General features: G+C 35.9%; 2 protein-coding genes across 2 annotated transcripts; one reads left to right on the top strand and one right to left on the bottom strand.

Moving 5' to 3' along the window:
* The first annotated feature begins 10,450 nt into the window (after positions 1 to 10,450).
* On the top strand, positions 10,451 to 12,115 carry LOC145148278 (ethylene-responsive transcription factor SHINE 2-like). Its single transcript, XM_079075128.1, has 2 exons — positions 10,451 to 10,675; positions 11,259 to 12,115. Exons 1-2 carry the CDS (start codon positions 10,593 to 10,595, stop codon positions 11,773 to 11,775), a joined length of 600 nt encoding a protein of 199 aa, XP_078931254.1. The 5' UTR covers positions 10,451 to 10,592; the 3' UTR covers positions 11,776 to 12,115.
* A 7,195-nt stretch (positions 12,116 to 19,310) lies between these two features.
* On the bottom strand, positions 19,311 to 24,495 carry RDR6 (RNA-dependent RNA polymerase 6). Its single transcript, XM_079075126.1, has 3 exons — positions 24,286 to 24,495; positions 20,718 to 23,535; positions 19,311 to 20,407 (listed from the first exon to the last, which is right to left on the bottom strand). Exons 2-3 carry the CDS (start codon positions 23,439 to 23,441, stop codon positions 19,532 to 19,534), a joined length of 3,600 nt encoding a protein of 1,199 aa, XP_078931252.1. The 5' UTR covers positions 23,442 to 23,535; positions 24,286 to 24,495; the 3' UTR covers positions 19,311 to 19,531.
* Between the last annotated feature and the right edge of the window lie 338 nt (positions 24,496 to 24,833).

Here is a 24,833-nt window from a genome sequence, read left to right as displayed (position 1 = left end):
CATAGATTGGGCCTTGGATTTTGGACTTTGGGTTAATTAATAATTAAGGTTGTATTATTTGTTAGTTGGTGCAAGATTATTCGACTCAACATCCCGAGCAGTATTCGATTATCAGCGGATTGAGGTGAGTTTCCTCACTGTGTTTGGCGAGTAGAAGGCACCAATATCGGCCCATGGTTTATTATGATTAGGATGCTAGTTGTCTACTTGACTCTGCATGTATGATATCTGATATGTATATCGGACGGGGCCTAATGATTATCTTGTATGATATTTATCTTTGTGATTCTTTCATGTGTTTATGTGTTTGTATGTATACAGGACGGGGCCATTTATTTACTGACAGGTATGTTCCGAGCGAGGCTCGATGATGGGTGGGGCCCATTATATGTTTAATATGTATGGTATGTGGTATTTTGGGGAACTCACTAAGCTTCATGCTTACAGTTTTCATTTTATGTTTCAGGTACTTCTGGATCGAAAGGGAAGAGCTCAGGATGATCGCATCGCACACACCATGATTGTTCCGCATTTTATTTGACTATGATGTAACTGGATGATTTTGACAAACTCTGATTTATTTATGGTTTTTATGAAAATGTTTTGGATGATGGCTTAATTATTATAAAAACAAAATTTTTGGTCTTAAATTTTGGGACGTTACATATAAATAATCATGATTTAAAATGTAAATTGACCTTAAAACATTTCAAACTATTTAAAAGAAATCCCTACTTAAAAACTCATTCTAAAAATGTCCTTAAATCAATTTAAAGGACAAGCCTGTTTTAGAAACTAAAATATCAAAGCATTTGAATGTAAAGAATGTTACACATTATACATATAGTATCCAAACAAGGTATACATATAGTATTTCCCATAAGAAATAAAGAAAAATTCAAAATACATTAATATATTGAGGATAAGTGTTCATAAGATATAATATTTACCTGAAGCACAACAGCTATCTTTAATAAGCTCTACTAAGTGTTGAAGGATCAAAGAACACATATACAAGCATGATCAACAAATAACCATCAATACAAGACCTAATTCGAACTATCAAACTACATAGTCTAAGTCATGTATACAACGGCTAGCAACTAATATGTAAGGCCTTGTAACACTACACCTAATGATATATTTTTGGTCCAACTTCGACCTCATGCCAATAATGTCTTGTTAAATCTTCTACAATACTTACATAGCTAGAAGAAAATAGTGCACTATGTTGAGGTTTTATGTCAAATCCAATTATGACACTTCCAACACCCATTTTTTATGATTTCTAATACTTATACTAGGTTCGAAACACTGAAAATTAAGTGATTACATTATGAATCATTAATATAATTGATTCATCACATAAAGATATCATCACCATTCTTTCCAATTAACCTTCAAAACACTATTCATGACTTTTATATTTGATTTCTTTTGATGATTTGAACATAGAATAGATAAAATTATATCCAAGTCATATTATGATATTAATTTCATAATCAATTTTGAAACTTGATAAATCTAAGAGTGATCCACCATTGTTAAGGTTCAAAATATCTATCAAAGCATCATAAATTCAAAAATGACTTTAATGGCTAAGTCCTTAACATTTATTTGAACTTAGGATGATGAAACCAAAACTCACACCATAGGATAAAACTAAATCAAACTACAAATTCATATTTCAATGAATAAAATATTGTTTCATCAAATCTAATGCTCAAAATCTTGTATTAGCTTTATAACATCAAATTTGGCTAGATTCATGGATCAACTTCAATAGATTGGAAATAGACACTAGAATCTATTAGTAAAAATCCACCAAAACTTCAAGATTTTTTAATCAAACATGTGATTCACCATTCTTAGGGGACATCAAATGGAAAAGAAGACTACCTCAATAGCTTGAAGTCATGAAGGTAATGTTGAAAACTATTTGGAACGTCTAATTGCTTCAAAGTTTTAAATCGTTATTCAAACACAAGGCTTAATGAGAAAGGAGTAGGATTGGGGACATAAGACATCACATCTTTCCATTATCGAAAAAAATAACCCCTTAATTTCATATTTTTCAAATATAATGAAGCTTCAAAATTAACTAACAAATTGAGTCTTAAAGTTTATAGATTAACCCCCAATATAGCTTATCTATGCAAATAAGGTCCACGACTAATTACAAAAAATGGGGGGGGGGGGGGTATATTTTCATTTTATGTTTTTTATTTATCTTTGACTTTTATACTCCAATGATAATCGTTTATCTTCAACTAAAATAAAAGATATAAAAATCAAATCACTTTTATTTTATATAGATTAATAAAAAAGAGAAAATGACATAAATGCCTTACGAAGTTTCTAGGGTTGGTTTATTTAGTCCTTAAACTATTTTTGTTGCTTTATAGGGGCATAAGGTAGGAAACAGCCTATTTTTTTAGTCACCATAACTTGTTTTAGCCAGTTTCAATGTCAAGTCAGCTATTTTTGCCACATCAGTCATTGGAAAGTCAACATCACATTTTGATAATTTCTTTGTTACCTAATCCAAACACAAACCCATCATCCTCTCTTGTTTTATCACGAGAAAATATTTCATTTCTTCTCTCTACTTCACCACCAAATCACCATCTCCCTCTTGAACTACCTGAATCCTTCCCTCCTCTTCCATTTCCAAATCCATTCTCTTTTCTGGAGATGAATTTCAATGAGTTTGCTTTGTTATCCACGCGTTTTGTGATTCAACATCTGTTCACGGAGGTTTGTCCCTCTGGCTTGTAATAACATGTAACCGGATCTCGAATCCATGGAGTACTCGATTTCTTTGAGTCATCACCTCCTTTCTGCATCATTAAAACTCCACTTCCCCTCATACTTACAAAAACGCTCCCCTGTGTTACCGTTGCAAATCCATGTCTGTCAAGATCATCAAAAACATAATCAGGTACTTAATCTCCATATCAGATCTCAAACAGAAAGAATATAATCAGTTAAATATATGCAACGCAAAACTATTCTTTGATTTTTTTCTCTCTTCTTCACCACCAAATCTGTGACATCCCCAATTTCACGGCCAGAAAAGACCGATTTGTTTATGCTTTGTTTTATAAAATCAGAGTAATCCTTTGATTAAAAGAGTTGCGGAATTTGTTCCCAAAATAAAATATGATAAAATAAAATTTATCAAAGCATTTCTTAAAGAAATGTATTTTCATTAAATAACAAAATCTCGGGATGTCATGTTCCGATACAAACCAAAAGCATAAACAATATAAAATAGACCTTACAACAATTATTTATAACTACTGATCTATAATCCAAAATCTCTCGTCAAGTCCACCAACTTATACCCTTGTGTCATTACCTGTAATGCAAAAAAAACTGAGTGGGTCAGGTTTGGGAGCCTGGTGAGCATATAGGGTTTTCAACCCACAATAATATAATTATTATATTTAATCATCAAATAATCAACCCAATTACCCATCCCCATTATCTTCTTTATTTCTTAAGGTTTTACCCTAAGAACCAACTATCCTTCATTCATTCATTCCTAAGGATTTACCTAAGGAATTGGCACGAAGTCCATTGCTGCCAAAAGTTTATCTATCAGGTACTAAATCCATAGCTATCAGGTGCTAATTCCATAGTCACCAAGGTTCACTTAACAAGCGCTAACTCCATAGTCGCCAAGATTTACTCAACAAGCGCTAACTCCATAGTCGCCAAGGTTTACTCAACGTGCGCTAACTCCAGAGTCGCCAAGGTTCATCAAATAGGCACGAAGTCACATCGTCGCCAAGGTTTATACAATAGGCGCTAACTCCATAGTCACCAACTATCCCATCTACCCATGTTCTACCCAACATTTTCGTAGATACAAATACTTACACAGTTTAAATCATTTAACATTTATTTAAAACATTAATTCTATGCCCATCTCAAATAGACAAACAATATATAAACACATAGCACGTATTTCATAGCAAATACTTCGTATTTATGTGTTAGAAGAAAGTGACTATACACTCACACATATAAACAACAATATACTTAATACACTCAAACAATACTTGTATTATTATCGTGTTTATGAAAGGAACTATACACTCACTTGATCAGAAGATGATCGGACAGCACTACGGCTTGTAGAAGTAGTATTCTTCGGTAGATCTGGAAGATCTTCACAAAAACCGGCTTCTCGCGGGCAGAGCTTCGGCTCGGGAATTTCACTTCTCGGGATCTTCGGGGCTTCGGGACTTGATTCGGGTCTCGGGAATGTTACCGGGGCTTCGGGATATTTCTTGCACGTAAAACGGGGTAAAAACGAGTGAGAGAGAAGTGTTTGAACAAAAGAAATCGGCAGCCATCGACATTTATTTTTAGGGTGCTGAAACCTCGATTACGCTGGGCGTAAATCTAGGTACGATGGGCGTACTCAGTACGTTGGGCGTACTAAGCCTTACGTTGGGCGTACGCGACGTCATTGCATGCGTATGTACTCGAGTGACGTCATTGCATGCGTAGCTGAGGCGGTTCCGGGTACGCTGGGCGTACTCCAAAATTACGTTGGGCGTACTCGATTAAGGAGACTTCAAACTTGCGTAACTTTCGCATATGAGCTCCGTTTTTGACGTTCTTTATATCCACACGTAGGTGAGACTATACTCTACAAATTTCATTTAGACTCCGTCGGCTGATTTTGACTTAATTTTTATTGTATTATTTTTAGTAGGTCGGGACAGGAAACTCCGTTATAAATTCATAACTTCTTCCTCCGACGTCCGTTTTCGTCTGTCTTTTTACCGTTGGACTACTATCAACGAGATCTTCGATTCTCGTTTAGATTGTTTCGGCTAGAAATCACTCGATCTCGAATTCGAGTTTCGGGCTGCCAACTGCTAAGTCGAAATTTAGAAAAATCATAACTTCCTCATACGAAGTCAGATTTGGACGTTCTTTTTATGCACGCTCTCGGTTTAACGAACTCTACGACTTTCACTTAGATCGCTAAGGCCAAATATCTCTCTAAGGTAAATTCACCATTTACGTCGCGCTGTGTCGTGCCGGTTCTGTCGCGAAACTTTGACAGGTCATAACTTCTTCGTTATAACTCGGATTTCGGCGTTCTTTATATGTACGGAATCCTTGTAACATATACTACAACTTAGTTAAGATTAATCCTTCTAGATAATCTTCCATCAAAAAGTCATTTTTGATGCTTATCGTCCCTAAATTGAGTAGCCCTGATCTACGGGCGTTACAATTATCACCCCCTTAGGATGATTACGTCCCGGAATCATCAACGAAATAGGGCTTGTAAAATGATTCCAATCTTCTGACTTAAGTCAGATGTTACATCGAACTTGGTCCTCTGGACCATGTAACCAACTTATCGTAGTCGGACTCAATTTAATATGACCACTAGGGTCGGAATAACCATCATCCTACTAGCCATTACCGAAACAAGGGTAATGACATGCTTGAATAAAACGGAATCAATTACTAGCTTCTTGGTAACCTTGTGACTTTCCCTGATCCAAGTGCGAGTCATGTGCTTCCGGTAGTATAGATCTCTACTACCATTCACACCTACTCATACTCGTCCCAAGTATTGTCTCGCAGTCAACCAAGTCACCATACATAAATCATATAATCATTCAACACATCAGATAGCAAAACCAGGGTTTATATTACTTCTTGAAACGATTACACAAAGGTTCAAGTCCACCCTATACTATGCCACTACTAGGCTACACTTCCTGATACAGACTTTATATATTGATATGAAGTCTTCATCTTTTAATCCTCCCATCGTTTTCTGCTTCGTCGAGGAGCATGTGGAATGCCCTTGGTTGTGGAGGTGTGTTTTTCTTTGGGCAATCTTTAGAAATATGCCCTTCTTCGTTACATCTGTAACACACCTTCTTGATAGGTGCGTAGTTGTTGGCGTAATGCCCTGTCTTCCCACATTTGTAGCAAGTCATCTCCTCGCTACATTTCCCGAAGTGTTTCTTTTTACACTTCTCACACCACTTAGCTTCATCTTTTCCCCCAGATTTCGAGAATTTTCTTTCTTTGTTGATTATTGAAGATCCTTCATGTTTCCTTTTCTCTCCAACTTCAGCTCTCTCCAGACCCTTTTCTTTTATTTGGGTCTCAACATTCTTGGCTGCCCAGATGGCGGCTTTCAGAGTGGTTGCTTGCTTGACTATCGGACCAAAGTCCGCTGGTAATCCATTGGCAAACTTGTTGACCTTGGAAAGTTCAGTTGGAATTAGGTATGGAATAAGCTTCATCTTCTCCGTAAAGTTTGTAGCGTATTCAGTGACACTCAATTTTCCCTTCTTCAGATTCTGGAACTCATTGTTGATTTCCAGAAGATCCTGCTCAGAGCAGTATTGCATTTTTAGTTGCACCACGAACTCTTCCCAAGACATCTTGCTAGCTTCCCCCTTGGGCATCGAACCAGCCAGTAACTTCCACCAGCTCAGTACTCCAGATTTTAACAGAGGAATTGCAAGAGCGGTCTTCTGTCTGTTGCTACACTCGCAACTTTCAACATTGTCTCCATCTTGGAGATCCAGTCCATGATATGCACCGGTGTCGGGCTCCCAGAAAGACACGGTGGTTTGGATGCCATGAAATCCTTATACTTGCATCCATGTCCGTCATTTCCTCCATCCTGGTTGTTTTGGCGAACTATTGGTGGGTTGGCTTGACCAACGGTCCCACTGTAGTTCCCTCCTTCCGAATGCCCTCCATTTACTTCGGGCTCTTCCACTTGAATTGACAGTTCTTCACGATTCTGTCGAAGCAACCGCCTGGTCTCCTCCATTTGACGATCCAACATCGCCTGCATCATTGCTTGTACACCAGCCATCGTCATTGGCTCAGGTGCTGTAGCTACAACAGGTATTTGTTCAATCACGGGTGGTTGATTCCTGTTCTCATTTGCGTTTCCAACTCTGTTTCTAGTTCTTTCCATTCTTGATCTATACACCGAATAAGGTGAATTTAGATCCTCATTCACGATAGATAAATATATCATCCTTATCACTCCGAAACGTTTACATGCTAGTTCTAATATCGTAGTCTGACGCTTAGAATCCTAAACACATAAGGTTTCCAGATCCGGTCGGCAACAGACCATAGATCCGAACAAACAATATCATATATGGCAAACATATAGCATTTAGCACAAAAAAGCATTTTAGGCATCTTTCCTAAAACATACTAGTGCTCGTGTCAATTTAGGCGTACTACCTAAAATATAAAAGACACACTCAACTCACAATCATCGTTTAGCATCCTAAGTTTAAGTCTAGAAATTTCTTACAAATTCCTAGTTCGCTTAAACTAATGCTCTGATACCAACTGTGACATCCCCAATTTCACGGCCAGAAAAGACCGATTTGTTTATGCTTTGTTTTATAAAATCAGAGTAATCCTTTGATTAAAAGAGTTGCGGAATTTGTTCCCAAAATAAAATATGATAAAATAAAATTTATCAAAGCATTTCTTAAAGAAATGTATTTTCATTAAATAACAAAATCTCGGGATGCCATGTTCCGATACAAACCAAAAGCATAAACAATATAAAATAGATCTTACAACAATTATTTATAACTACTGATCTATAATCTAAAATCTCTCGTCAAGTCCACCAACTTATACCCTTGTGCCATTACCTGTAATGCAAAAAAAACTGAGTGGGTCAGGTTTGGGAGCCTGGTGAGCATATAGGGTTTTCAACCCACAATAATATAATTATTATATTTAATCATCAAATAATCAACCCAATTACCCATCCCCATTATCTTCTTTATTTCTTAAGGTTTTACCCTAAGAACCAACTATCCTTCATTCATTCATTCCTAAGGATTTACCTAAGGAATTGGCACGAAGTCCATTGCTGCCAAAAGTTTATCTATCAGGTACTAAATCCATAGCTATCAGGTGCTAATTCCATAGTCACCAAGGTTCACTTAACAAGCGCTAACTCCATAGTCGCCAAGATTTACTCAACAAGCGCTAACTCCATAGTCGCCAAGGTTTACTCAACGTGCGCTAACTCCAGAGTCGCCAAGGTTCATCAAATAGGCACGAAGTCACATCGTCGCCAAGGTTTATACAATAGGCGCTAACTCCATAGTCACCAACTATCCCATCTACCCATGTTCTACCCAACATTTTCGTAGATACAAATACTTACACAGTTTAAATCATTTAACACTTATTTAAAACATTAATTCTATGCCCATCTCAAATAGACAAACAATATATAAACACATAGCACGTATTTCATAGCAAATACTTCGTATTTATGTGTTAGAAGAAAGTGACTATACACTCACACATATAAACAACAATATACTTAATACACTCAAACAATACTTGTATTATTATCGTGTTTATGAAAGGAACTATACACTCACTTGATCAGAAGATGATCGGACAGCACTACGGCTTGTAGAAGTAGTATTCTTCGGTAGATCTGGAAGATCTTCACAAAAACCGGCTTCTCGCGGGCAGAGCTTCGGCTCGGGAATTTCACTTCTCGGGATCTTCGGGGCTTCGGGACTTGATTCGGGTCTCGGGAATGTTACCGGGGCTTCGGGATATTTCTTGCACGTAAAACGGGGTAAAAACGAGTGAGAGAGAAGTGTTTGAACAAAAGAAATCGGCAGCCATCGACATTTATTTTTAGGGTGCTGAAACCTCGATTACGCTGGGCGTAAATCTAGGTACGCTGGGCGTACTCAGTACGTTGGGCGTACTAAGCCTTACGTTGGGCGTACGCGACGTCATTGCATGCGTATGTACTCGAGTGACGTCATTGCATGCGTAGCTGAGGCGGTTCCGGGTACACTGGGCGTACTCCAAAATTACGTTGGGCGTACTCGATTAAGCAGACTTCAAACTTGCGTAACGTTCGCATACGAGCTCCGTTTTTGACGTTCTTTATATCCACACGTAGGTGAGACTATACTCTACAACTTTCATTTAGACTCCGTCGGCTGATTTCGACTTAATTTTATTGTATTATTTTTAGTCGGCCGGGACAGGAAAACTCCGTTATAAATTCATAACTTCTTCCTCCGACGTCCGTTTTCGTCTGTCTTTTTACCGTTGGACTACTATCAACGAGATCTTCGATTCTCGTTTAGATTGTTTCGGCTAGAAATCACTCGATCTCGAATTCGAGTTTCGGGCTGCATACCGGTACGTCGAAATTTTGAAAAATCATAACTTCCTCATACGAAGTCAGATTTGGACGTTCTTTTTATGCACGCTCTCGGTTTAACGAACTCTACGACTTTCATTTAGATCGCTAAGGCCAAATATCGCTCTAAAGTAAATTCACCATTTACGTCGCGCCGTGTCGTGCCGGTTCTGTCGCGAAACTTCGACAGGTCATAACTTCTTCGTTATAACTCGGATTTCGGCATTCTTTATATGTACGGAATCCTTGTAACATATACTACAACTTAGTTAAGATTAATCCTTCTAGATAATCTTCCATCAAAAATTCATTTTTGATGCTTATCGTCCCTAAATTGACTAGCCCTGATCTACGGGCGTTACAAAATCGCCTTCTCCTTCTTGAACTACTTGAATCCTTCCCTCATCTTCCATTTCCAAATCCATCCTCCTTTTCTGAACTACCTGAATCCTTCCCTCCTCTTAGCAGACCGACTTTATAGTTGTGTTTGGATGCCCTTGTTGAAAACTATAACTGGGATTGATTTGTCAAATTAGGGAGCCCTAATTTCCTAGATTACGAGGAAGATTGCTACTTTAGTTTGTAAGGAAATACCCGAGTGAAAACCTCACGGCTCTCATGAAGAGATACCTCTCCGATCTAAAACCAAAAGGTTCAACCACCGCTACATCCATCACTCGACAGATCACAGAAATCACCGCCCCATGCCAAGAGTTTGCGGTGATCATGGACTTTGGTATTTTGTGAAGGATGAGGAACGAAATGGAGGGATGAACCAGGAAAACGTTGTCGTAGATTTGTGTAAGATCCAGTTTCTAGGTATTTGAAGAACGAAGGGAAGATGATTTATCACATACATGGGTCAAGGGAAATGGTGTCTTAAGAAATGCTTATGTGGCAAGGGGTATCCGGTTTAATTCTTCCAAAAGAACCTAATAGACCCAACAAAAACTAGTTTATGCCCTCATAAAGCAATGAAAATACTTTAGAGACTAAATGGACCAACGCTAGAAACTTCGTAGGATATTTATGTCATTTTCCCAATAAAAAAATATAAATAAAAATATCACCTCCCAATTACAAAGGTTATATTTAAATTAAATAGGTAGATTTCAATTTTTATCCATGGTAAATGGTGTGTAACTTTGTTATACTACCGAGTTATTACAAAACTATTTAACTTTTATTTTATAACTTCTGATCATCCCCTATACGATCTTGTGTCTCTAAGCCAAACCACCCTACCCCAACCCTATGGCCTATACCTACCCACATCTCCTCTCCTAGTAATATACCGACTTTGATCATCTACTTCTCATCTCCTATAAATTCTTCCCTCTGTCAAACCACACCACATGCATATTAATCTATCATGGCACAATCGTCGAAGAAGTTCAGAGGTGTCAGGCAAAGGCAATGGGGGTCTTGGGTATCTGAGATCAGACACCCACTCTTGTAAGTTCACCATTTTTCTCCATTTTCTTTAATAACTTACCAATCATATTTTACAATAATTTTCGTATATATGAAGTTATGGAATAATTTCTCACTTGATGTTAGCTCTTTATAATGAAAACAAATCAACATGGTATGTTTAATAAGTCACTTTTTTCAAAGTTTATTCTGTTTAATGAACATACTTTTTACAAATGTAACTAGTCACTGTTTTGCAAACGAATTTGTTCGTTATTTGTGGATCATTTATCTGGTGGTGTATAATATGCATGTGTATGGTGAATGTGCGTAAAAAAAATAATCCTGGTATTTAAATGTAGAAGTTAAGAATATAAAATGACAAAAGAATATATTTCTTTTTGTGATTTTGAGTTTCATAAATTCAAATTCAATAATTGATATTATATGAATGTAAATAGTGCGAGTTGTCGAATGTCGATGTTGATACATATATATATATATATATATATATATATATATATATATATATATATATATATATATATATATATATACTTCTTGTTAAAATATTTATGTAATAATTGATATGGATGTATAAACTTTGATGCAAGTTGTACAACAGGAAGAGAAGGATTTGGCTAGGAACATTTGAGACGGCGGAGGCAGCAGCCAGGGCATATGACCAAGCAGCCATTTTGATGAACGGCCAAAGCGCAAAGACAAATTTTCCGACGACCAACAAGAACCTTTCCGGCAACGTTCACCACTCTCCGTCATCATGCCAGACAGAGATTCCGGCAGCCACACTTGCTGCCAAACTACGTAAATGCTGCAAGGATCCATCACCTTCACTCACATGTCTACGTCTTGATAGTGATAATTCACATATTGGAGTATGGCAGAAACGCCCTGGAAAAGGGTCAGGTTCAGGTTGGGTGATGAAGGTGGAGCTTGGTGGCAAGAGAAAAGATCAAGGGATGGTGGAGGAAACAATATCTCCAATGGTGGCAGTGGTGGAGGACGACGGTGCTTCAGGTGATCATGACATAGATGAAGAAAATAGGGTGGTCATGCAGATGATAGAAGAATTGCTAAACTGGAATTCCACTCCACCTTCACTTTGTATAGTCAACAATTAGCAAGAAACAAACTTTTCTATGGATTAACAAAGAAAATCCCTCCTTTTCTTGAGATGAATAATTTTTCTTGAATATGTAAAAAGAATAATATAGAAAATCCTACGGGATTCTTTGAAGGTATAGACGACATCAATTCCTTCACAAAAAACAGTTATCCGTTGGTAAACCTAGCTAGCTACTCATGAATCATGATGTTGAGAGATTTATCAATGTACCTTGTAAAAAGATGTAATTTTAATTGTAAAAGATGTTGTTAGTGTTTCACAAAATAAGCCTATAAGCTTTTATCATAAAGTACAAAAGGCTACATTGATCTTTACCAAATTATGTGATATGATTGTGACTTCTTCAGATGTTTATATCTAAAGAAGTGAGAAATTGAGGGGTTTTATGTTAAATTTCATTGTTTTTTAGTGTTAAAAAAGGGATAGGTACTAAGGTATGTATAGTTATGTACTTTCTAAAACTTGAAAGTCTGGCTGATTTAGGTTGAAGATAGAAATTTTTATCATAAAAATAGATAAATCTTGATAGTAAAAGAATAGTTAGAAGATGGTTATGATGCAATTTATAGCAAGTTCAAGGGCCTAGATAACCCCACAAAGGAAATAACTTTAACCCTAAATCCCCAATCTTTGTTCATTTATAGAAAATGTTCAGGTTAGGCTATATGAGTTTTAAAGAGTATAGGGCCGAAAATCACAGTGAATTACCAAATACGGCTCAATCCCTAATAGTGTCTTCACCTTCTTCATTATTAATATGCATATATATGATCCTAATGAAGGTTATATAAAGCTAACCACTAGAAAATAGCAATACTTCAAGCACTATAAAACAATATACATACATTGATCATATTTGTTAATTCCTAGTGTTTGAAAGACAATAGAAAAGAATGTTGATTTCATTATAGATGAGACAAGTTTCTAAAATTTGTTGTGATTAATGCACCAAACTATCATCTCATTTAATGCCAATACATAACAACAATTATCTCTTACGTATTATGTGACAATTTTGATTCCTTATCGTTAACACAAAACCATTTATTAGTGCATCGAACTTCGTTTTCATGATAATTAATCAACTTGAAAACTATTGACTTCAACGTTCATACCTTCTTAATATGACATATTAATCATATATGAGTATTAACGAATCAAGTTGAGTTTGACATTTAGTGTGATGTGGATACATAATTTTGACAATCTAGTTGCACAAAACGTGATTAAATTAAAGCATCAGAGAGGATTGCAATCATATTCAGAGAAAACACGTTTTATTTCCTCTAAAACATGGTTTCCTAAAATGGTCCTTAATTACTAGTTGAAATTAAAGGAGTACATGAAACATTTAGGTCATGACCTCTCAATTAGAAAATGATAGTGAGATACACCTACAGAGGTCTATTTCATGTCCTCTCATGGTTCCTACTTCTTTATTATGATTATAATATCATCAATGGAAAAGTCTCCATATAGCTATCATCCTAATCAATTCTCTAGCTCTCCATAATTCAAGGCCACAAGTAAAATTTTATAACTTTTAGATACAATTTATGGTTCACATAGTGGAAGTACTCTATAAACCGACAAAAGAAGATCATGTGTATGTTCTTGTGGTGGTTTGCATTAGAGATCTAACCAACTTATGTGTCATTAAAACAGTTGGAAGATGACATTTTCTTTGTGGTGGATCATGAGACGACGAAATGTTATTGAAATAGACAGAATTATGAACCTAATCCGACAAAAATACAAAAAGCATAAATTAAATAAAAAAATGAAAAAAAAGAGGATGATATGTGATATCTTCACATTCTATATTAATGAAAAACAATCTAAGTCTCTAACCTAATACAACATCTTGGTGATCTCACTCAATTATTTAAAAAAAAATGTATTAAGTTTGATATATTATAGGGCCAGTCACTAAAATGCCTAAAAAGTGATAATAGAATCAGAAAACAATGGGTTTTGACCCAATTCAAAAAAAGATATCTCAAACTCTTCGAAATTCTATTGATTGGACACTTTTTTCAATAATAATAAAATAACATCACAACAACAATATAATCTTTCTGTCAGAGTAGCTACTAAATTCTTTTCGATTGAGATTAATTGTATATTTATTTTGCCCACTGAGTAATTCCACGGAAGGTTTTCAAGTAAGTTTTACAAGTTGTTCTTTTAATATTTTATGTCACATCAGTGTGATAGTATTTTATGTATTTTCTAGTACATTTATTATTTCATGTAGTTGCATTCCATTTACATTTTAATTTCATACATTTTCAATATTTTTGGGACATTTTTTATAAAATGATGGCATCGGATATTTGTGCGTATCTTAAAGTGTTGCAGGAACATTTGAAGATGACAATATGCTTGATGTTGATAAAGCTTCCGTGTAAATTTCAGGAAATCGGGGAAGGAAAAAAATATTTCTATTGAGTCGTAGAAATATGTAAACAGAAAATGTTTAATTCTTAAAAATTATGTTAGAGTATCTTGTATCGGTGCGATACGGTCTTATAAATGACTATATATGTTGGAGTCTCTCTCCCTACAAGTTTTTTTTGGAATAAAAAAATAATTTTAGATCCACATATATTTACATGGTATCATAGTTCACGTCCTGCACCCTTGTGGCTCAGCACATCCCTATCTATCCTCATCGAGTCTCTTCTTATGAAGATGCAATATTGGCTCCATATATATTTACAAACTAAAAGATAAAAAAGAAAAAAAAATGTTTTGTTACACAGTGTTGCAGAAATCGGCCTTGTCGGCCGATTAATCGTTTGACGGCCTTGAACCGATTGCGATTAGGGTGCTTGGCAGAAATTAGGGATGGAAAAAACCCCACACCCGATGGGGAACCCGAAACCCGCACCCGTTTTGACTGGGGAATCCCCACATTGACCGGGGATGGGGGCGGGGATGGGGAATCCCCGAATAAAAAAAGTGGGGATGGGGATGGGGATGGGGATGGGGATAACCCTAATCCCCGACCCTAGACCCGCCCCCGATATCTATTAATATAAAAAACAATAAAAACATATATTTATAGTACAATTTACAATATATAAAACTTGATCCAAAGTAACCTAACTCATTAGTAATTACTTGGTTGAAATTATATTTTTTTTTCTTTTATCTAATTTAAACTCGTGTATAATTTTTTTCTATTTGGTTTATCTATTTTACCTCAAATATCACTCTGATAACTTTTTTCTATTTGATTTTTCATGTATTTATTTAAATTTGGTAGAAAATTTATTTATATTTTTTATGCAATCTATGTATATTTTTATATTTTGTAAATCTTTAAACTTGTGCTGGTAAAATTGAAATTTAAAGTTTTTCTTTACGTAAAAGTTTTCATATTAAATAAGAAAAAAAATCCCCGATTCCCCGCTGGGGATCCCCAGTCCCCGTTGGGGGTGGGGATATGGGTTTATTTATATTCTCCGATGGGTATGGGGATGAGGATGGGGATTGGAATGAGAACTCGGGGATGGGGATGGGGATTGGGGTCCCCTGTATTCCCCGCCCCCGTTGTCATCTCTAGCAGAAATTGGTCAAAATCAGTCAAACTCGGGTTTGGCGGTCTCAGCGGTCATACGCGGGAAATATTTTAAAACAATTCAAAAAATTTATTTTTCAAATATTAGACCAAAATTTTAAATTTTCAAAATTTTAAGTTATCAAATTTTAAAATATTATATTAAAATTTTCAAAATTACAAAATTTTAAAAAAATAAATTTTCAAATACTTAATTTTTTAGGAAATATTATTTTTTTTAAATAATTTTATTAATAATTTAGGGTCCCCGATTAATCTCGCCCTAGTCCAATTAATCGCTTATCGTCAGTCGACCGTCGAGTTACTGCCAAGTGATATTTACAACCTTGGTTTTACAAAAGATGTAAAAATAGCTTGCAGAGTTGGAAGACGTTTATAACTCTATAGCTTCTAAAGTTTGTCAACTTTTTTTCAATTTGTTTAAAAAAAATCGATTCGGGTTTTTTGTTTGTTTTTTATCGAATTTTTCAAGTTTTTTATTTAATTTTTCTTGTTTTTTTCAATTTGTTTTTGTTTTGGATTGTTGTTTGTTCTTGGTTGATTTTGTTTTGAATTTGAACATTGTTCTTATTGACTTTTGGCACATGATGGTTTTCGAAGTTGGTAACGATGGTGGTGATGGTAATGAGTAATGCTATGATATGGTTACTCGTATGATTTAATTTAATTTAACTTTATTTAGATAAATAAATAAATTTTAGCATACAGGCTTAAAAGAACACATACATTTTTCTTTATGCAGATTGTATTGAAAATTTAATGGGTAAATTACAAGTTGTCAAATTCCAAGCATCCCACCTTTAGTGGGAGGAGTAACTAAAAATGTGTTATAAGTTTTTTTTCTTGTTAAGCCTTTAAACTTTAAAGACTTTAGTGAATACTAGAGATTAACCAAACTTACACATCGTGATACGTTAGGTATAGTTAATAAATACAACTCTCAACGGACAATATTGTGATACGTTATAATCAAATCTGATATAGGTGTAGTTAATAAATACAGCTCTCAAGTCTCAACGGACAATATTAGGGATGTCAAAAAGTCTCGTGGGACCCCGATCACGTGGGGGCCCCGTCACGTATGGGGGCATTTGTTGAAAAAAATCGGGGACGGGGGCGGGGGCGGGGGCGGGGGCAAGGTTAACCCTCGTTTTAATTTCGGGGGCGGAGGCGGGGGTTGGTAGTCCCGTCCCGAAACAAACTTTGGGTCAGATGAAGAAAAAGAAGCAATTTTGAAGATTACATGGTTCGTGTGTTTTTGTTTGTATTTAAACATGTTGTGTAATTGGGTCAGATGCTAAAAATAGCAACAAACTTTGCCTGAATTGCAAGAAAGAGCAATGTACTTTTCGGTTTACGCAAGTCGTGTGTTTCTTAGCCTATTACACGAATCGTGTTAACCATGGCGCATCTTTATTAAGGCTAAGAGGGGTTGTGGCCCCCCTGAATTTTTTATTAGAATAGTCAATGGACCAATATTTTTTATGCATAGCAGGCTTAAATATTTTAAACTTGGGTTGTGGCCCCCGTGTGCAGTCTGAATCAGAAGAGCAAGAGCAAAAGTCAAACGATCTAACAAATCGTCAACAATCATCGCTCAAACTCTAACCCAGTAACCCTCGTTGAGTCGTTGTCACTCCATCCTTCGTTGATATGATCATCGATTCATCGCCCCTCCCTGCTCAGGTATGTTCTCAATTATCAGTTCTCTCTATTTATCTATTCTCTCTTCTCCTATTCAGTTTTCTTTTGTGTTGATTTCAGCCCCCTGATTTTTATGTTCATAAATCATAATGATTTCAGATTGTTAGATAAATTGTTTATTGTTAGATAAATTTTACATAATTTAGGAGCATTGTTAGATAAATTATTGCATAATTTTATTATGATAGATGAATATTGAATTTAGGTTAGGAGCATTGTTGTGTTAGAGAAATTGTTGCAGAATTTTGCTTGTTGGTTTATAAGATGATGATTTTAATTTTGTTTTTATTGATACAATCATATAATTTCATGGGAAAAATGAAAATCATTGATTATTTTTTCAATATTTAGCTTTAAGAATTGTTTGGAAACTATTTATTTATGTTTTACTATCTTTGTTTTGCAACACTTAACTTGAACTTCATAATTTTCAGACATTGTAAATTGCAAAGGGTAACCATATATTAACCACAACATAATTCTTCAAAGAAAACTTCAATTGTTCAAGGGTCTCATATCTCACTTGATTTGCCTCATAAGGTTCCATACTTCCTTTTTTTTCATTGTATTCAATGTTAAGACCTTCATTGTTGCACCATTCTTGCCAAACTCTTCATCAAGGTTACTATAGGGTCCATCACTTTTGTACACCCTTCCCTACAACAGCACCACACCGTTCAACATTTTGTTGTCATGTAATAGATTTAAATGTGTATCATTTTGAGTGTTTCTCATGAAACCTCGTAAAGCCTCCATCTATTTCAACATCTAATGAGACCCCACTTTCATGGTCATTATCATGGTATTTTACCTTACTCTCGTCCATATTTTCACTATTGATATTAAATTTCATGGGACAAGATGCCATTTAATGAGCTGTGAAAGAGAAATAGAATTCACAAAAAAAGTGTGAACATCTAACAAGGAATCTAACAAGAAATCGACAAGAATATTGAACAACTTACAGTTTGGAGGTTATAATGTCGTGCAAAAGTAATTTGATTTCCATATAATCGTCCAGGCTTCGATGATTTGCTATTTGAAAACACGTTTTGGAGGGTTGGATCTTATTTATCGATTTGTAAGTGTTATGTATTTAAATGTCTGAGTCATTAAAGTAAAAACTTGTTCTTGGTTGCATTTGTCCTTTGTAAAAATGTCACCGTTTGGATTTAATGGCGTAAAATGAAGCGAAGGAAACTACACATGGTGCATATACACGTGGTAGGTGTTGATTGGGATGTTTAAGGAAATGCCTTACCAACCATATATCAATAAAGGCATGGAAAAGGACCACACACAGTCACACAGCAAGCCAATATATAAAAAAAAAAATTTATATGTAATATACCCATTTGCCAATTGCCATTTCTTCAAACCAAATTTCCCTATATTTAACACTAAAAGTTATTTTATTATATTTATAAACCATACTCATAGTCTCATACCATGACAAATGGTCCTTGCCGACAACCCCAGAAAACTGTACTTGGATCTGACTAGCGTGGATCAACATCGGTTTTTGGTTCAAAACGCTGATTATTCATTCTACTACAATTAAAGTATTTTTTATATTTTTATTTTTTAATTTCAAACGTGAAATGTTCTTTATTTTTATATTTTTCATATTACGAACCTCAAAAAAAATTATTTGGTCCATACCCTCGTTTAGAAGAAAAAAAAACCATTCCAATCCAATATCTACTGAAACAATCTCACTACTCAATGATAGATATGTGTTACTGACTATCTTAGTATCTTACCTCCCTAACCCCATTTGTATGAGACAAATGTATTATTGTTGTTCTTATGACATTTATAATTGAAAAATCTAAAATTTATCTAAATTATCTGAACAGATGTCTTATATGGATTCTATAAACAAATTTTAAGTACATTTGCTTTTTTTTCTTTTATTAATTAGCAAACTATTTTATGTTTGAAATTAAAGTGATCCGTTCATTTTGTGACAGTTAAAAACAGAAGTTAACAAGACATTGATTATTGCAGTTGATTGCCTGCCCATTGGGTAATCTTGCTCAGCCATCAATCCAAGTTTGAAAAAAGTCTATACGACCATAGACCGAGTCAACTTTGATAAGTCAAGATAATAACTACGACAAACTTCACCAATTCGACTGTAATCTATTCTCAATATTTTTTAGAAAACTAAAATAGTTAAATAGGGATTGTTATCATTTTTTATACTTTATGTATAAAAAAACAATTTAATAGAAAAAAAAAAAGTCAGAAAAATACGACTTTTGAATTTTCATTAGGTCTCACCTTTTACAAGTCCTTAAATATATATTATATTGAACATGATATCCGGACAGCATTTCATTGCATTACTAAAGAAAAACCAACACATTCATTCAAGGAGAAAGTGGCAGAGTGGTCGTGCAGCCAAAAACATGTAACAGTACCTGTAACTGTAACAGTAACAGTAACAGCAACTAAATCACATGCGGTCAGCAAGATATCGCCCAAGCGAATCAATCGGTTTACACGAATTCCCGTCTCCTTTTCCCCTTTTCTTAATCTTAATTCTCGCGAGATAATCAGCTGCAATCCATGCAAAACTCAAATTCACAGTTTCACTTCCCCCATCAGGTTCTTGCAAATCCAATGATTCCTTAACCCAATCCGGATGATAAGTAACCTGGTACCAAGCCGATGCCTTTCTCTCAAACATCACGTTTCTCTCTTCTTCCGGAAGCTGGTCAAACTCAGGACCTAAATGGTCAAACACCTTCCGGAAGTCTTTCCTTAACGCGCTATAAGCATGCTTGATTCTTTCTTTCATTTCCCCTTGTTTCTTGCTACTGTGTTTTGGCATTGACCAGATATGACCCGTGACAATTTCTTCTTCACGGGCCACCTTGTACTGTCCGAGAAGACCATTTAGTTGTCTGTCATATGATAGCTTAGATCCCCATGCGTCTTTTATAAAGTTTGAAGCTTCTAGAATCTCGAGATCTTTGTCATATGGAACATGGGTTGGGAGGATGTGAAGCTCTGAAGATGGCATGACATCATCGTTGTAAACGTCTTTGATTTGGCGATAGAGTTTCCCGAGGATTTTTTTGGATTTGTAAGATTGGAAAGTTTCTTTACCCATGTAGTCGGGGTATAGCTTTGGTCTCAGCTGAGGTGGCATGCTGACAATCTTCCCGGTTTTTGGGAAATCGACGGCTGTGGCGGCTAGTTCTGCTAGTTTTACGCATTTTTCATCCAGAGCTCCGTAATCGCTCATGTCAGCATGGACCACATGGGCGTTGCAAATTGTTCCAAGACTGTCGTTGACCATGTTTTTTGTGAAAAACTCTATTATGTCCTGTTGGGAAGAAAAAGTAAAAATGTAGAGTTAGATTCATAAGGTCAAAAACCAATGGGGTTTGACTTTTACTAATTTTCAACTTATTAAAGTATGTACTTTCCAAAAAAATTCATATCAATTTCAGCTTTCGAAAACTGCTATGTTTAAAGAGCAAAGTGAAAGTCAATCAAAAAGGTGGTACACCATGGAACCATTTAAGAAAAAAAAAAATGACCGTTTTGCCCTTGAAAAACTTCCTCGATACCCAATACAGCATATCAAAAGCTAAAGCAACCAGAAGGTTAAAATGGGTATATCAAAAAGTTACCGAGTGTTTAACATCGCGTGGCAACTGTTTAGCTTCAGCAGCAGTGTACTCCATAGGTGGCCAGCTTGTTTTGCTAGGTGGGATAAGCATTTCATCCCAGGTAACAAAATACAGATCCCCATCAAGATCGCTTCCTGAAGCTTCATCCGTGTGGGGCCTATCACCCTTCTGGGGAAACACCAAACAATCAAAAAGATGTTCCAGTCCCGGAACATTCACTGCTTTCAAAACCCTAACATCACCCGGATGAAGACACGGGTTTTTCGCAATTACCACATTACCCTCAATCACCTTCAAATTCCTATCCGTATCACAAAACCTCGACCCGTGTTTTGCAAAACAGTTCTCAACAGATGGATTCGATACTTGAATAAAACACTGACCTTGTTCAAGAACACCCAATTCATCCAAACACCCCATTAACCACCTTCCATCTTGCACAAAAATTCTTGATTTTTCCCTCAAATCTTCAAGTTGAGCAACTCGAATACTACTTAACATCCCCCTAAGATGAGGCTCACTTTGTGGTTTAAAACCCGCACCCAACATTATCGAAGCTGTGTTTCCACTTTCTGCACATGAAGCTGTGAGGACATCAAATGCAACATCAGTGTCTGTAAGCATTAAGTTCAATTTCTTCACCATTTTCATTTGCATATTCCAAAAGATATCATCTTCCACATTCAAAGCCGAAAGTAAAGTTATAATCTGTCTGTTTAAAAACCCGGGTTGTAACCTAGTCCAAGAACATATTTCAAGAACTGTATGATCAGATTCGAATTTATTCATACTTGGCCTTAAAGAAAGTTTTATATTATCTCCTTTTTTATCAGGCCACCACACAACTACCCCTTTACACCCTGCATATCTAATCTGATATGCACATGGTTGATTGTCTTTCAATTGTAGTTTTTCAGCAACTTCAAGGGCAAGTTCGGGAGAAATTTTCCCAACCCCATCTGAGAATGTATACCCGTTTCTTTTAATGTCTTCGAGTTCCAAATCAACCTCATGTCTCGGGACCTCAACTGTCGCGTATGTTGATGAAAAGCATTGTCCCATTCTTGCAGCACATTTCGCGACATTTTTGTTATTGAATTTCCCCATCCAAGAGATTATATCTTTACAAGTAAGCTTATCTTTTTCAGCAAAAAACCATGCGGATCGATCACGTAATTGGTTTGCAGAAAAAGCTAAGAAAGAGTATTTTCGCCCACATAAGTAAAACCCTTGACTCAAAATGTTCTTCACACGTCTAAACATGGTTGTTTTTTGTGCTATAAAACTCGATGTTATGTCTTTAACAATGGGAGCAGGGTAGAAATTGAGAACATGGTTGTTTAATGTTCTCATACCTTCATCCATGAAGGTGACACGTAAAAACCGATCAGAAACATCGCGATAGTGTCGAAGAACACGGTTTGAAAGTTCAACTTCTGGAGGCAAACAATAAGCTTTACTTGGAGTAATGATCAATCTTCTCACTTCAATGATATCCTTTTGTCCTCCTTCTTCATCAATCAGTTTAGGGTTGTTCATCAGCCATTCTTGAACGATTTTGACCCGTGTAAATCCATCATACACGGGTCTACGGTAAGAGCAGATGTGTTTTAAGGCAGCAACAGTCACCTCCTCTTTCGCATCCCTAAGTAAATCGAATACCTTTTCTGTGAATTGATGTTGATTAATGATGCACTTATTTAACACAGCATTCACCAAAAACAAGACTTTGAAGGGTATGTCCATCTTGTATTGAATGCAGAAAAACGGGTCCCGCAAAGGGGATCCGAAATCTGGTTCGTTTTCAACTTTTAGATTTTTTTTAAGGTGATCGATGTGTACCCTTTGTTCTTTAAGAAACTCCAAAGCTTTTTTTACTTTTGGGACATCACGGATCCGGATCAAAATACGGTAGGTGTTGCATCTCCCAATCGCGCCACCTGGCGTGAAATCAGTGGTCCGGATCCACGGATCATCATCATCCAACATTTCAGATGGGTGTGTAATAGCAATGTCATCATCTGCTGTTCTGTAGGAGATCAGAGGAGCTGAAGCTAACTGGAAAACTAACACCAAAGATGCCTGTGAATAATCCATGTACTCTTTGATATCATTCACATCTCTTGCTAAAAATTCCACTTTGTAGTTGCATTTAATCACAGCATGATCTTTTGTCCCCTTGAAAGAGAAAGCTGTGTCTTTGGTAAAGAGAAACTTACAACTACAGTCAAACGGGTCAATCAGAAAGTCAAGCCCAGAAGAAGGCCCTCTCCAGCCTACTAAAAACTCATCCCGGCTAGCTAACAGCCCAATTTCCAGAACCACATTTGACAACTTGAAGGGCGTTTTCGTCCTTCTACGTTGGTTCATTCGGTAAGGATTTTCTGGCCCTAAGTTAACCTTTAAATAGTTGTTGTCCAGAACGAGTTCACATTTGCCTTCAGCTTCTTTTATAGAGTTGACTGAATCAGGATCAACGAAATGGACAAAAGCATGGGGCTCTACTTTCTCGTAATCATTCAGTTTTTGAATGTTTTCCAGGTCAGCATCAAATTCAGGATAAGTGTCGGGAGGTGTTGAAGACTTTTTTAGCCTACACCTCCAAACTTGTCCTGCTTTTGCTTCAATGTAGTCCAAAAGCCTCTTTGCTGTGATATTATTATCAAACCCTCCTATACTGACTTGTGTAACCACTAGTTCCTTATCACTTCTCTCAGACTCCATTTTTTTCTTTAAAGATGTTTGAGTGTAAAGTTTAGAACTTTATAAGAAAGGGCTTCTTTCTTGGATCATGCAAGTGTTAATATGAAGGTCAAACCTGCAAATGATTTACACCGAACTCACAAGTGTTAATTCATTTTTATTATGTAAGTAATATAGTTTTCTCCTTGAATGAAAAGCAGGGAAATTTCGTGTAAAAGTAAAAGGTTAAGCATATTCGAAAATACATGTAGCATATAAGCCCCAAATAGCAAATACTAAAAAAGCAAAATGAACAAATATAATGTGTGTAAAGATTGATACTCTCATTGGGGAATTTCATCGAACGCCTTGTGTTCATAAATAAAAAGGAGGTCAAATATGTATAAATCATCAAAGAGATCCAAGTTGTAGTAGAGGAGATCGACTAACAGTTGGTGTTTATCATTAACATAAAAAGAGTCATCAAACAAGGGTTTATACTAGGTTAATCGATTTCTTTACTTCTTTACTTCTAAAAAAGAAGGAAAGAAAATGTATCAACATTAAAACATTCAAGAAAACATGGATTAAGCATAATTCATGAAACTAGTAGTTTGAAATGTAATATTTGACATTCAAAGGCCAAATCGCATAAAATATGGAACGGCGAGAGTAATGAAATCACATTATTAATTAAACCCTTCTTTCATTGTGCTTCACCATCACTGCACGCAAATTGAAAACCCACAAAAGAAACAACTTTCTGATTCGAAGTTTTATGATCAGGGCCCAATTCTCAATCGCAGTAAAAACAATCAACAATCAAGAAGTAGAATACTGGAAAATTCTCATAATCGAACCCTAAAATCATGGATTTCCCACTAACCTTTAGTTCATTTGTGAGAAATGATGAAACTCATTTCAGAAAGCGAATGATACACTGAGAAACAATTAAACTGAATGCGATCAAAAGGGATGAAGAAAAGCAAACAGACTGGTGATTGTACTTAGAATAATAGAGGGAGGACAACTGGTTCTTTTTTGTGATACTCACGCGGGAATGCCTTCTCTCTTTCACCAAAAATGGGAATACAGACGAGAGAAAAATACCGAAAATAATCACCTAATTTTTACTAAATTATACAAATGGTCCTTTGTTTTGAAAAATAGTCACATGTTCGGTCCTATTTTGTATGTGGATGCTCGTGTGATTTCAAAGACTTCTACATTTGCTTCCTTAAGACCAACTCTATTTGTTTTTTACCGTTTAGTCTAAGCATATGCCTCGCATATCAGGGTACTTTCTTTGTTTCTTTACTCTCCCACTCTCCCTTCACTTAGGATTTTAATGTAACATAAACCTTCAATTTTAAATCATTATTGTCTTTTCTTTTTGCACATAGTTGGACCCTCTTCCTAGAAAATATGATCAAC

The sequence above is a fragment of the Lactuca virosa genome, chromosome 1 (genome assembly GCF_052849685.1).
Source record: "Lactuca virosa cultivar CGN04683 chromosome 1, Lactuca_virosa_CGN04683_v6, whole genome shotgun sequence".
Taxonomy (NCBI): domain Eukaryota; kingdom Viridiplantae; phylum Streptophyta; class Magnoliopsida; order Asterales; family Asteraceae; genus Lactuca; species Lactuca virosa.
Note: the sequence above shows the minus strand (reverse complement) of the source record. Positions and strands in the feature narration are given on the sequence as shown.